A 14,628-nucleotide genomic window follows, 5' to 3' on the forward strand; every position below is an offset into this window, starting at 1 on the left:
CCGAGAGAGAGAGAGAGAGAGAGAGAGAGAGAGAGAGAGAGAGAGATACCAAGCGGGAGCAAGAAAGGGAGAAAGAAAGAGCAAGAGACGCGCGTTCGACGCACGCCCTCCGGGAGCCTCGATACGTTTCTAACGGCAAGAATTATGCCGGGCAGAGAGTACATAAGGCAACCGGCTAGAATGCGGATTTTGTTGGTCGCGTTGTCCCTGACACTGATCGCTAAAGATGTCCATCCGCGGCGCGGCGCGGCGTCTCGCCGCCGATCGGAGACTTCGACGCACGCGTAAGACGCATCGCCTTCTTTTTCCGCGACGCTTTCGAGTCTCGCTCGTTTTATTGCCGCACGCGATGATTGACTCGGAACAATTGCCAGGGTCGAGGACCTTTTTCGGCTTTCTGGTCTGTTTGCCGCACGAAAGTGCGCCGAGGGCAACCAGCTTCTTCCACGGCGTCAATAATTGATCCGAGCTGAACCTTTTAATTCCCGCATCGACTTTCAAACTGGACTACGAAGAGGTATTTCGACTCGTTTATTTAGTTTTGATTTTTATCGAATTGTTGAATGGGAATAACTTTGTATTGCAAATAACAATTGTTCGCCTGTAATAACTGCGTCCTGTGTATCTATCCTTCTGCTTCAAGGGTATCTCAATTGATTTATTTAATGTTGATTCTCATCAAATTGTTAAATGTGAATCAATTGAAATATGAAAAGAAGGCCTTTATCGCCAAACTTTTCTTTTTATTGTATTTAGGTACAAAAATGGCGAGTAAGAGAACTTCATATTTCAGCATTACAAGAAAAAACAAATTGTATATATACGCTCCGGATATAGCGACCAGGAAAATTGAGCGTATATGTATATACAGTAATGATGCAAATGGGTTAATAACGTTTCCAGTCCACTTCGGAACAGAAATCAAAAATACTCGCAAAGGATCTGTGCTCGAGTTACGACAAACTTTCGTTTCTACAATCTGCACCCGGCTCCCCGCTCTTTCCCGTTCCATCTGGCAACAATCGCGAGGCGCGTAAAGATTCTCATTATACCGCACCGAATGTTTGCAATACGCGGCGGAAGTTATTTACGAGCGGGTCGAATAGCATTCCGGAGCTGAAAGACGAAAACGAAAGTTCCACGAAAACAGTCTCTCCCATGGGAGGGATCAATAACCAAAAAATCACCAGGCCGAGGACCAGGTGGGCAGAGAAGAGGGGGTTACGCACGCTTGTTATTTTCCCTGTACGGCTGACGTGTGACAGACGTGGCCCTTAAGGGCCCCCATCGACTGCCTCGGGCCCCGTTGCAGAAGAAGATATATTTAGACCCCTTTGATGGGTCTCTCGCGTTCGCCAGGTACATGGTGCACAGTGGGTCGATATTGTAAAATACTGGGCATTTCGCAAAAAAAAAATATTGTTCCTGTATTACAAATTGTTCCATTCTTCTATTATTGTAGAGCAAACATGCAGGCGAATTTTACGAACTCTGATATTTTCAAATCTAAAAAATTTATTTTCTTTTGGTTCGAACCATCACTACATTCGTACCGATTAATAAACAATTTCATTTTTTTTCTCTTACGTTTTTTGAATCGTGGCAACCGTCGACCCATGTTTTTCAAAACATGCTCTATAAACAGAATATATAACTCGCGTAATTTTGATTATTTTTACTTGAAAAAAATCACACGTGTACTTCAAATACCGATGAATATGTCCGCAAAATCCTAACGCGAGAGGTTCAATAGTTTTTCTGAAAAAAATTCGCGAAGATCTGTCGAAAAACGGCGGAAACCGGAGTGGCTCCTTAATTGTGAATCCGTCGCACTGTGGCGGCGCACGCACCGGCAAAATTCGCGTGGAAAGTGGAAGAGAGGATTTGCGAGCTGCCTGGCGTGGCAGCGTGAAACAGAAATCGAAGCCGACGATCCCGTTGCAAGCGTGGATAATTTACAGCCGGTACGGAACGCTCGCGACTAGGTATAACTCACGCGGGCAAATCAGTCTGTCAAATAAACGTACGGCCGTAAATGTACATTTTCACCGAGCGGCGCCGTGCCGGCCGTGTCCGAGTGAGATTTTAACGGCAATCTGTGTCATGTATCCATCAATAATCCGGGATCATTAGGTGGCAAGCTTCCCGCGGAAAAACCCCGCGATAATCAGCGAGCAACGTCGCGTCGCTGCACCGCGCCGAGCCGCAGTTCTCTCCTCGTTTCGAGCGCTGTCACGACCGAATGAAAGCCTTCAATCTCTTCGACACCGCGGGATAATTCATCGATACACCTAACATTTTAGTTTTCACACTTTGGCGTCCTCGCGAGGGAAAAAAAAACCTCAAAAAGTCTTACAGCATCCGGGCTGCGCACGAATTTAGTTTCGAGCACCTTCATAAATGTCGCGCTTTCGTTTCGAAGCGTCTCGTTTTCAAGCCCTTCCAAAAATTGCCAGATTTTCTAATAAATAGAAAATCCAAGATTGATCATTTTAACCAATTAGACAGCACTGGCGTTGAAATTGCTGAGTCCGTAGTGCTGCAATTTCTGCAGCCAACTGCGGTCGAGCGAGTACTTCGAATTTTTTGTTTTGTTGTATCCATTATGTACCTCTGTATTTGTTACGATATTCTTTTTCTGTGGGAGGTTTATGCTTCACTTAAATTTAATTACACCTGCGTTAAAAGCGTTTTTCTCCGAGATTTCGCCGCGATAGCCTTGGAAACTAGAGTATCATTCCTCCGATGTACTCAAAACGCACACACGTAAGTTCGTGGGCTAAAAATGTGTATGTATGTTTTCATGAATTTTTTTGTCACGCTGAATATTCTTCTACTGACGAAGAAGCATCTTTAGACTCTGTCCTTCATTTGATACGTTTACAGCGAAAAGAAGCAATAACGCTACTGGGAAAAAGTATTTACCGAGTATTTTCGTCGCGACAGAAAACATTGCCATTTCTCGCGACGACTATACTCGTCGCACACAGCCAGGAGGTTAAGCATCCGTGCTAATTCCTGGCCGTGAAAGAAGAGCCACGGTCCACCGAATCGGAGACAGTCGCCAAGAAGACGAGATTCCGTTTTGGTCGGTCGCGCTCAAGCGAACTCGCCACCCCGCGAGTCGCTTTCGCAGGAAAGAAAGTCAATAAGAGCAGAGCCTGGCGTTAGGAGATCTGCCTGACCGTTTCCCATTACCATAATCTCGTTTCGGCCGAGTGAAATTAGTCTGGCGCTCGAATGAGACAAGAGACACGGGGGGACACACGTGGACACGAAATTCAGATAACTAAATGAACACAGTGGCGCACGGTTAAATTTACATAAAATCTGCACGGTCAAAGATGTATTCTGCTCGCCTAAATATCGAACCACTGGTCCCGGAACTGATGTAAATTTAACCGTGCGCTACCGCGAACGATAGACGAGAAGAACGTCCGAAGAATCAGGGAAGAACTTACCTCGCACCTGGAAGTGTCCAGTATCTCGACCTCGGTATTAACGTTATCGATGGTAACACTGTGCCGGTACAGGAAATCTGTAACAGAGTAGAATGAGATTATACTGACGCCTTGATGAACGATAGCCGAGAGAGCATTCCTGAATCGCTATCGCCGCGGACGGTCTACAGGGCTAGCGAAAGGAGCCCGCAAGAGAGAAGACGTACGAGCTCGCTCGGCAAGGATAATGAAATCGATCCGTCAGTCCTCTTCGAGGATCGGGAGAGATCTCGTCGGCCGGTGGACGAGTAATCGTTGGATCTAGCCTAGCGTCCTTGGTCCGGCAGCCGATCCAACCGACGATAACTGAAACTGAATACCGGGCCCGCGAGATCGATCTAAGAGCAAACCCGGGATAATATTAATGTCGACGCGACGGTGAAACGGCCCCTGCGTCGCTTAAAATCCCTGTTAATTCTTGAAATCATTCTTTCCGATGGTTTTTCTCGACTTTTTCGTTTCGGGATCGCTGCTTCCCGGCACCGAGAGACCAACCTACACTTCCTCCTCGCGCGCTCACACGTTGCCCACCATGGTGATTTACGCCCGCCATTTGTCCGCTGTCTTCGGTCGCCGGGATACACGCGAAACGACCCCGGACCCGCGACAAGAACCATGGAAATTGAAATTCGCGATCCAGGCGAAAGCTACTTCGATTCCTTTCGAAAAATAGACGCCCATTTTTCTTCGTCTCTCGGGATTTTTAGCGACGCGCAAATGAAGAAAATTCACTCGATATTTTCGGCTAATTTTCTCACGTAGTATCACCCCCTCCGCGGTTGTACCGTCAATACTGAGACAACCTGTATATTATATACAAAATTTAGAAATTTTGTACATCTTTGGTGTGCCTGCATAATTCTATTGGACTAACAAAAGAAGACGCGATTTGGGATACATGTTTCGTATAAGAAACTCAGTGATGCCTACAGAAAATTCTCGGATTGTTTTGAGATCTGGTTGTTCGTGTAATATTTATGCAGATGTATAAAATATTTTTGAAAGGAACATCGCGGTGGTAGATGATGGCCGCAGAGTTTCCCGCGAATAGAAAACGCGGCTAATGCGCGAAAGTCCCGGACCAGTTAGTAACGACAATTCCGATTTGACGCGGTGACGCCGGGCGTCGCGCCGCTCTGTCATTACGCCGCTGACTGACAATGACGTATAACTTTCGCCAATAGAATAACTACACGACCACAGAGCCCTTAGGGAACCGCAAAAAACCAGTTCGAAGAGGTACTGAGATTAAACCTAAGTATCAATTTATTAACACGAAATGTCGGCAGATTTTCTACTAAATGATGATGGCACGTTCTGCAATCAACGAAAAAAAAAATATATATTACCTAAATGATCTGCAATAACAGAAACTTCCAGTGGTCGTTTCGTTTTACAGAAACAGCTAAAATGTATGACTGTAGTTTAAAAAAAAAAAACAGAAAAGGTTTTAAATTATCGACTCTTCGCTTAAATCGCTGTTCATGGGAAATTACGTTAGAAACTGAGCGTATCGATTGTTGCATTAAAAAACACGTGTTACCAATTAAGAAGCCGCCTTTAAAAACACACAAAAAGTGTGCTAATAGAGTGGTCATAATTCGGCTACTAGCGCATCCGAACGGTCGATAGACACCTCGGAGAATCACGTTCGAAATAAAAACTCAACACGGCTCCGTAGAGAATAGAACGATCGAATCGGGTCGATACGAGCCGCAGCACGGTAGCCCGATGGGAAAAATGTGGGGGAGAGAGTATAAGCAATAAATAAACGATAAATAAACACATAAACACCTCGTCGAACGCGTCGAACGCTGCAGAAACAAGCAAATAAGCATGCTCGTTATATTAGTGAGCCGTTACGCTCGAGAAAGTTTTATTGCCGGACAATACCGATGGGGAAGCGATTTGAGCAACTGTTGCGCCGAGGAAATTTATTATGTTCCCGCAGAAAAATCGTGTCTCGGGATAAGAAGCGGTTGGGGAACCCGAGAACGAAAGAATTTCAGCGAGCGAGAGAGACGAGCCGAGCCGGCGCAGCGTTTTAAACGATACTGTATGCACAGTACAAGGGCCACGGGAATTCTTTGAAGGCCTCGCTACCGATCCCGGCTGGGATAAAACGATCGGCTGAACAATTTTCTACGAACCGACGAGCTCTCGCACCTCTTTTCACCCGTTTCCAACGGAGATTTTATCGGATCAGTGAAATTATTCTGCACGCGTCCCTAAAAATCGCTATACGTTAATTGACGCATCAGCGACCGATATTTCTATTCTGTTTTTCTCATGTTTTTCAAGAAATTTTGATGAAATAAATAGCTTCGAGCTAGCTTATATAAGCCCTGCTAAATAAATAATTGTTTGAACCGATGGAGGAAGCAAATATAAATCTCTTACTGTATAATGGGTATTGTAAACAAGTTTCACTTCCATCACAGCCTCTTGTCGGATGAATTAAACATGTACCAAGATGAAAGTTATATTTCCATCAACATAAAAGGACGTGAAATATGATCTACAAAGCAATATAATATCGACAAAAAGAACACATTGCTTGTACTGTGAACAATAACCTGCTATTTCGAAAACTCAAAAAACGAATGCAACCGCACTTTGTAACTGCACCGATGCAGTTCTGTAAAAGGTTGCATCACAGAACGTTAACAGCTTATTAAACGATACAGAACTTTCCTTTAAATAACAACCGGGTTCTAATTCGTCCCAGTAAGAGGATACACCCTGTATATTTAAACGATTGGAAAATTTAATCGACACGAGAACACGCAGGGACATTTGTATTATATTTTTAGCATAGTTCGTTAGTCAGCGAAGAGAATTCCTTTCTCGATCGAGTTTTTATAGATCGACACACGAAGGTTCCACGAACAAACGATGCCGATTTTTCGAGCAGCGTGTATCGATAACAAGCATGATCGACGTGTCAAAGCCCGCGAGCTGCCCCGCCCTTGTGCATTGCTGGTTTAATTCTTCACACCCCTCTGCACGGTCGCCGGACACCGATCTTATCCAGCCGATCGAGCCAAACGAATGCAAAGACGTGATTACGTATACACGGCCGACGGAACGGCCGGGTATTAATTAATTTCCAGCGGAAATTGCGGATAATCGCCGGCGAATATAACCAGGAAGCAGATAATCGGCCGCGTTGCGGCAATCGCGGCAAGGATAATTGCTTAATCGACCCTTTGGAGAGGTTGACGTCGGTGTCAACGCCGCTGCTTGCGAGCTAATGCTCCGTAACGATCGATGAAAAACTAGAACAAACCGCGACCGATCGTGAATGTTCACTTAGGCGCGTCCATTGTGACAATTATTTTCTGCTCCACATAGACCGAGCTCGTCGGATCACCGTGAACCCGGCCAGGAAGCATTTACATACGGTTTAGATCGAAAATTCATTATGCCAGGAGGAAAATGACGATCGGCGAAGCGCATCGGTTGTCGAGGAAGAACGTCATTAATGTTATTATTGAGCCAGACGTTTTCCTTGTCGGATCGATTTTTGCCCAATTTTCGAGAGTAACCAGAGACGACGATGAAATACCGATACTGGTTGCAGAGGAGTTTCCGGAAATCATGTTAACGATGTCCCTTGCGAGTTAGATCAGACCTATGACTATTTTAAATTTTTATCCTCGGATCAATTCACATGGGCAAAGTGAACATAAACCACGAATAGATACAAATAAATTATCTTTGAGTAAAGATGTTCATAGCATGCTCCACAAATTAACGATGGAACTACTTTTGAAGGGAATTAAAACTAAATAAATTCTCAAGTGTTCCTATCTATTGTAAATTTGCACACGTAAAGTTGTCACAAAATACATCGACCACTGAACACTGAAATTAATATTGTCATTGCTAAGATCTTTCTAGGAAAGATTGTGTACTTTTCGTGTGAATTCGCTATTAATTGTCCATTGTTATTCGAACAAGATCAAGCCCAGTTTGCGGAGGCTTAGGCATGAAACAATCTATAAGATCTGAGCGATCCTCGAGGAGAGAAGGCTGAAGTGAAGAGGCAGAGACACGTTAGAGAATTGGAAGATCGATCGCCGGCGACACCTAATGGAGCAGATAGCAGCATTCCGTATCTGATTCCCTTTCATACAGGCGCATTCCCATCGGTTTCCAATCAATCACAGGAAAGGTTTATCTTAAATCGCCGTTGAACGCAGAGACGGAGAAGCCCGGCTTTCCTACAATTGATTGCCGTTCCCGAAGAACAACAATCTTCGGCGAGGTAGAAAGTAATGGTCAATCAGGGGTACCGGGGCTCGCAAATTAAATTTGATTTCTCGAAGCCGGGAGGAATGAGGTCGATGATCTATGGCAGTGAATAGGTAATGACGACCGGTCCGAGAATGGAGGATGATTGCGCGGCCTAACCACCTTACGTGGCCGGCGTTCGTAACGTTTTGCCGGGCACCGAATAATCGATATATCCCCTTCGTCTTTCCCCTGGCACACCACCGACGACCATTCTGTGATTGTTTCGATTTTCGATTAACAATGCAAATCTCTTTCACCGGGCCTCGTTGCGTGGAATAATTCCAGACAATGATTTAGAAAGCGAGGCTCCCCCTGCCCTCGCCCCGTGTCCCGCGTACATTGTCGATCGTTTCGTGGATGGGAACGTTTTGTCCGCGGTCCACGAGAAACACAGCCAACAGATTAGATCGTGCATCCCGATCGCTCGATAGATCACTCCGCGGATCGATGGATCACGTACCACCGTTACACAGACGGATTTCGAATCGCGGGATACTTATTGGGAAAGACTACCCCTCGGCGGGCCCCTCGATCGATCATGCTCGTTTCGATTGTGAAAATGGGAATCTGATGAACTTTAACTCTTCGAGGTTCGAATTGTTCGCATTATTAATCGTTACTTAACTGAAATGGGCGCTGATGGAGTCTGACATTTTTTTTTTCAATTTTTATTATTTTAAATATAGTCTTACATATGCCTTTTCTTTTTTTCGTTCTGCATCCTTCAACTATTCCACTACGTTGTCTTAATCTATGTATTCTTAAGTGATGATTTTTATAAATGTTCTTACCTAGATATAATCAATTTCTGAAAGACTAAAGGATGATCGTACAGAAAGATTTATTTTGATGGAGCACGCGTCGTATTTCAAACATGACAGATTACCCAAGGAGCCGAAGAATAAAGAAATACATCTGACAATAAGTCACCGTAAGTAATTGTACAAACCAGAAATTTAAGGAAATCAATCATTGTTTCAGTGAACATGGAGAACGAGAAAGAGAATTGACGGACGAAGTGCTTACACTTTCAGCACGAAGACTTTGTTTTCTATCGCCTGTAGATTTACTCTGTTCGCTGTACAAGTCTGAAAGTTGCATGATTATCCGTCGAATGAAGTCGTCCCATTATTCTTGTTATTATTTATCCCATCCGTTCGACTCTTGAAACCATACCCACCCAATCTAACTGTATCCAACACCCACTGTTTCAACAGGATTGACACGAAGCCAACATCGCCGGCCGGTTAGTATCACGATAACTTAACTTCATTACGCGTATCGAGGCCCGCCGGGGAATTACTCTTCGTTAGACGCGACAGTATCGCCGACAACGTGGACGTATAATATTTCCGGAAAAGTCTGATCGGCGAATAAAGATCCAGTTACACCTTTCGTCGACGGAACTTTTGTTTCCGCAGTCTTTCGCGTGTGGAAGCGACGGCCTAACGGTACGCAACACTAACAAAACAAGGAGATTGTCGATTTAAACCTAACTGACGTGCAGGATTTCGTTGGGAATCGACAGTAACGTAGCTCGAGCGAAATTAGGGGGAGTTTAAGTCATCATCTTGCTGGTCTCAAACTCGTTTGTAACATACGGGCCTTCGAATTTCGTAATGTTTGCTCATTTCTTGCGAATTATTATTTCGGAAGCTACTTTTTAGATGGAAATGAATCTTTTTACTAGAAAAATTTTCTATGAGAATCTGCCGTGTACTTGCAGTAAACACTGTTTCCCTAAATTTTAGCTATGTCTGTGCAGATACGAAGACAGCGTTAATTAAAGTATCTTTGCTTTGATCCCCCGATGAAAAAGCTACCGGCCTGGGACACACCTGCCCGTGCGTCGCGATTTTTCCGCTCGCGGATATCCGCGAGCCGCGGCGTCATAGCTTATGCATCCGCGAGCGTGCACGGCAATTATTATGGCAAGGTAGCCTGCATGAGTTATGGGAGAGATCTGCATTCTGTGGGCCCTCCCCATAGGCTCTATTTCATATCGAGTGTTTAAATCTCCGCCCTCTTCGTAGACCGGCACTGCACGCTATTCTTTCTCTCTCACTCTCTCTTTCCCTCTTTCTTTCTTTCTCTCGCTCGGTATATTTCTGTAACGGCTAGAATGCCCTCGAGATCTCATCGTATCGCAGCGAGGCGCCATGATTAAGATTTTTTCCGTGAACCCTTGAATTAGAGCCTGACTATCGGTACCACGACCATTTTCCCCGTATTTCTCGTCCTTCCTATGCTATTCTCTTGCTATCCTGTGCTATTCTCTCGCTGCACGCACTCTACATTATTGCAGAACGATGTTGAACCCCCCCAGCACGCATGCGGGAGCTGAAAGCGGGAACTGGACGAACGTTTGAACGCCCACTGCTTCACTGTGTTTTAATTTTTCATCGTTGCCACTTCGATTTTGTTAGATTTGTTCTCACTCTTCTGATGAAACCCCGAATAAAACTTCTTGAATTATTATATCGCGATGTTTATCAATATCGTAGGAGCTGTAGTGTCAGCTGCAGTCAAATGTTCTAGCGCACTCTGTTCTCGATGCGCCCATTATGCAATCCCTCCTGGAAATTGTGTACGTCAGTACCTGGTAATTAATTTGGTTATGTAACGATGACCTTCTAAAACTGTCCTCATTCCCCATTAATCCTGTTTGGTTCCCGTAAGCCTGGAAAAATCTCGATACGCTTCGATAAACTTATGCATGTTGGAAAATAGCAAAACAATAATATTAAAACAATATACACTATTCTACTGCTTTTCCTTGAATTCAGTAGTAGTGATAAAGTAATTTTGACATTTTTAGAAAATTACCCTCAGTCCAAGAAATACAGAAAAAAACATATGCAAAATTTTAAGTCCACTTAAGAAATGCTAATACTAAATACATGTCTTACATTTTCTTTGTGACAAATAAGAGACGTTCTCAGGAACGTGCGCGGCTGAATTGAAACTATGATTGTATGGAAAACAACAAAATAAAACTGAATGAAACACAAGGCTCGCTCCTCTAATGAATTTATCGAAAGTACCTCCTCCTTTTAACTTCGCGAAGTAGAACACACCCCGAAGCGCTTGAACATGAAACTCGCGGCGAGGAACGTTCGCCGCGAAGCGCGCCGATAAAAATGCATCTTTCGATCGCCTGTCAGTGGAAATCCGCATCGCTTACACGCGAAATCACGTTCGTTTTGCCCAGGATTTTCCCTCGCGCAGCGGCCCAGCAATTATACGCGTCCAGTTTTATCGCGAACGCGCTTTCGTGGGCGCCCGCAAGAAAAAAACAAGAAAAAGAAAAATCATCGCGCCGTGGAACAGAACGCGTCGAAGATTGAGATGTAGCGCTCCGGCCATTCGAGTTAACCGGCTGCCAGATTTCTCTTCTCCTACCATCTGTTGCAACCACGTGAAACTCGGTTGCAGATAGACTCTCCAAACAATGAGATAATTGTGCATCTATTGTCTTACCCAGCTGCAAATTGACCGGATCTTATCGCGCTCTCTGTAAATTTGCTAAACGATAACCGAACAGATAGCAGGTGTTCCCGGTACGTTCTGCTCTTCACGGGAGAATCCGCGGAAACAAAAATTCTGTGCGATCCTTTCCCTCGTTAGCAATCATTCAACGCAAGAAACATAATAAATGATTCGGTATTCGCTGTAATATTTTACCCGCTTGCAATGTCCATTTTATTACAACCAGAATTCGAATTTTTAAAAAATAATGTAATGAGATTATTCTATATTCGCAGAAATGCTTTATCGTCCTGCAATATGCAGTATATTCTGCTGGTAACCAAATTAGAATAAATGAGAGAAGTAACAAAAAACAAATAAAGTTTGAAAAACATTCTGTTATGGAAGCATCGTAACGCTTTTCCTTTCCCCGCGAGAGAGTAAACAGAAATGAAAGATTCTAATGGCAACCATAAATAGTCCTGGCTTGGCCGTAAATAGTCCTGCTACGAGAAATTATATGGCATTCCATTGTCTCGCATTTTGTAAATCGTTCGAAACAAGGAACACGACTTAAATTCAACGGAATAAATCATGCCATAACTTTGTCAAAATTTATAGTCCATCAGAGGTAAAAATGATGGTAGGTTTCCCGCGGTATGATAGAATTTTTGTTCGTTTTATCAAGATCTGCAATAGATTATCGGTACTTCTCTCCCATTAAATCGTGGGAATTTTTATTCCGTGTCTATTCATCACGAGACTCGATGGACATACGGGCTCTAAATAGAGGTGTTGCTTTAAGAACTCGTTGAAGTCTATAATTCACCGAGCGACCGATTAAAAAGTCCCCGGCTGCTTCCACCACAACAACGATCCAGCAACTATCTATCTACAGTGTTATGCAAATCGGTTAGATCTTGGTAGGCAGTACACCTTCGAGTTGCAGACAATGGTTTTCTACCCTGTGGCCAATTCGACCCGTTGCATATTGATACAGGAGAAACAGAGTGTGACAGGAAGAAATAGCGAACAAGGGGGTCAGATGTAAAATAGTTAAAGGGGACAAGTAAATAAGCACGAACGCCGACGGAAAAATAGAGAAGACAGATAAGTGATAAACTGCGGAAAAACTCGGCCCCGGAAACACGGTGCGCTTTCTACTAAATAAATTTTCTGTCTTAGAAACTAACATAGACGGATCCATTCAGCCTGATCATTATTAATGACAAAATTAGATTTATTCAGATTTCGTGCAATTTTTATCGTAACAGAAAATTGATCATTAATCCTGATTAAAAATTAAACATATGATCGTACTGTACTATTTTCTGTACGACTTAAATTTAATTTTTTATTTCCGAAGGAATCATATACGAATTTTTGCAATTATTGTTCCGCTTCGGACGCAATTTCCAAGAAGCGATAAGAACGTAGTAATTATACGAAAACAGTATACCTAAAGTAAAAAAATGATTGCAACAGAGACAATTATTGCCAATAAATCTTTAATAAGCTGTTGCCTGAAAGCTTCTAGTAATGGGGGATAAAGCAAAAAGTAATATCGATCTAAAATCGAGGGGGAATTATCTTTTCGATCGTTGTTAGTTTCAGCCCGATATCACGGCCCATAATATTCCCTCGATCCTCCATCGTCAGACGTATGTAGGCTCGTCGGTGCAGCTTTTTGCGTTACTCTAGATCGGCTGATTGCTTTATTACCGGCGTTACTTTGTACTCTAGCCTAAGCCGAAGGAAGCGCCACGTTTTTCTCACGTTAATGCACGATCACGTTTTAACGATATAGAGCGTGTACCGTCTCGACAAAACACCGATCGGCGACATTGCTTTTAGTCGAGCCACTTAATAGACGTAATTTTCCGCACGTAATTGGGAAAAAATTGTTCCAAGTGATAGATAATTTCCTCATTAACGTTCCCCTTTCGTTTGTTTCTATTTTACGCCGAAACAGAAATAACTGTTCCACGAAAACATCGTCAGACGACAAAGTAATTAAATCCAGAATAATTCCTCGAATTAAGAGACACTCGAAGTGTAGAACTTTGCAAAAATTTCGATTAGATCGCATTTCTACAAGATATTAGTAGACTGTGGATTTAAAAAAAAAAAGAATCTGTTCGCCGTCCAGGATTCTCAGCTTGCATATCTTAAGGGAGGAACCGAGACTCGCAGTAAGGAGTCTAAGATAATCGCAGCGAGCAGTCCGCATTCCGAGAATTCGATACTCCGCGGGGAAGAAGTTGTTCCACGGTTTCTCGAGCCCATTCTCGCGATCGTTCAATTTGTACCCGCGGAACCGCAACGATTACTTTTGCGAACCGGACCTGTTGTTTCGAGAGCTTGGCCTAGGAAAACGGGCCCACGTAATCCCGTGATTCCTCGAACCCGACCGGACGCGTTCAAGCTCGGTCGTTACCGATGTGATACCGATCTCGGAGTAAATTAAGCCGGTATTAACGGCGACAGAACGTAAAACCAGCGCGCGCCCCCTCGTTGCAAACGTGTGCTCGAACCTACGCCATAACAAGGGAAGTTCAGGGAACCCGGAAGCTCAGAAAATTATGAAACTTTCCGAGCAAGTAGAGTATCGTATAACTCAACAATAGACTCCGGGGTTTTATGCGTTCAGAAGAAAAATATAAAACGGTACAAGCATCAAGGAAATTAAAGATTTCCTATTATTTTACACACACAGTTTCTCGCATTGACATTCGAACGCCCTTTAAAACGGAATAAACTTTTCAAAAAATATATCCCGAGTTTTATATTCGATTTTACGGTTCAGATGATACTTCGAAAATGGTATTTTTTTTTATCTGGTACACTGACGGCAAGCCGGCTCGCCCCAGCGCATCGCATTCGTCACCGTAGCAGAGAAGGCGAAATCGAGCGATCTCTATTATTTACCGTAGTGAAAACCGAGACGAGGCCTGCACGCCGATTGTAAATCGCGGCCTATTATACGCGCGAACGGTCGCGCATCGGTCATCGGCGCCGCGACGCGTCGCGTGCGTGTATCGCGATGATGATGATCTCGATGATATCCCGGGAACGGCGTTTTCCCGCCGTCGCCTCGATTCTCACGGTCCGCGAAATAAATTGCGGCCAACAGGAACAATGAAACCGGCCCGCCGCCGCCGCCGGTGTCCTAATGAAAACCGTCACGTAACCCCCGTGACGCGTTCCACGGCGAACGATAATAGCCCGGCGAGGGCTGGTAGCGCGATTAACAAAAGCGATCTATGAAATGGACCATTGTACTGTCTAGAGAAGTGAATGACACCGGCCGGTGCACGCTCCGACGAGAAAATTGAATTCTCTGCGCTCGCGAACGCGAGAT

At 44.1% G+C, this 14,628-nt stretch overlaps 1 protein-coding gene across 1 annotated transcript in view; it reads right to left on the bottom strand.

The window, feature by feature from the left end:
* LOC143358417 (ras-related and estrogen-regulated growth inhibitor) overlaps window positions 1–14,628 on the bottom strand; it is a 73,111-nt gene that overhangs the window by 46,316 nt on the left and 12,167 nt on the right. The window contains exon 3 of the mRNA XM_076795556.1: window positions 3,462–3,538. Within this exon, the coding sequence (XP_076651671.1) occupies window positions 3,462–3,538 (77 nt within the window). The remainder of the gene's footprint in view (window positions 1–3,461; window positions 3,539–14,628) is intronic.

This window comes from Halictus rubicundus, chromosome 10 (assembly GCF_050948215.1).
Source record: "Halictus rubicundus isolate RS-2024b chromosome 10, iyHalRubi1_principal, whole genome shotgun sequence".
In the NCBI taxonomy this organism is placed as follows: Eukaryota; Metazoa; Arthropoda; class Insecta; order Hymenoptera; family Halictidae; genus Halictus; species Halictus rubicundus.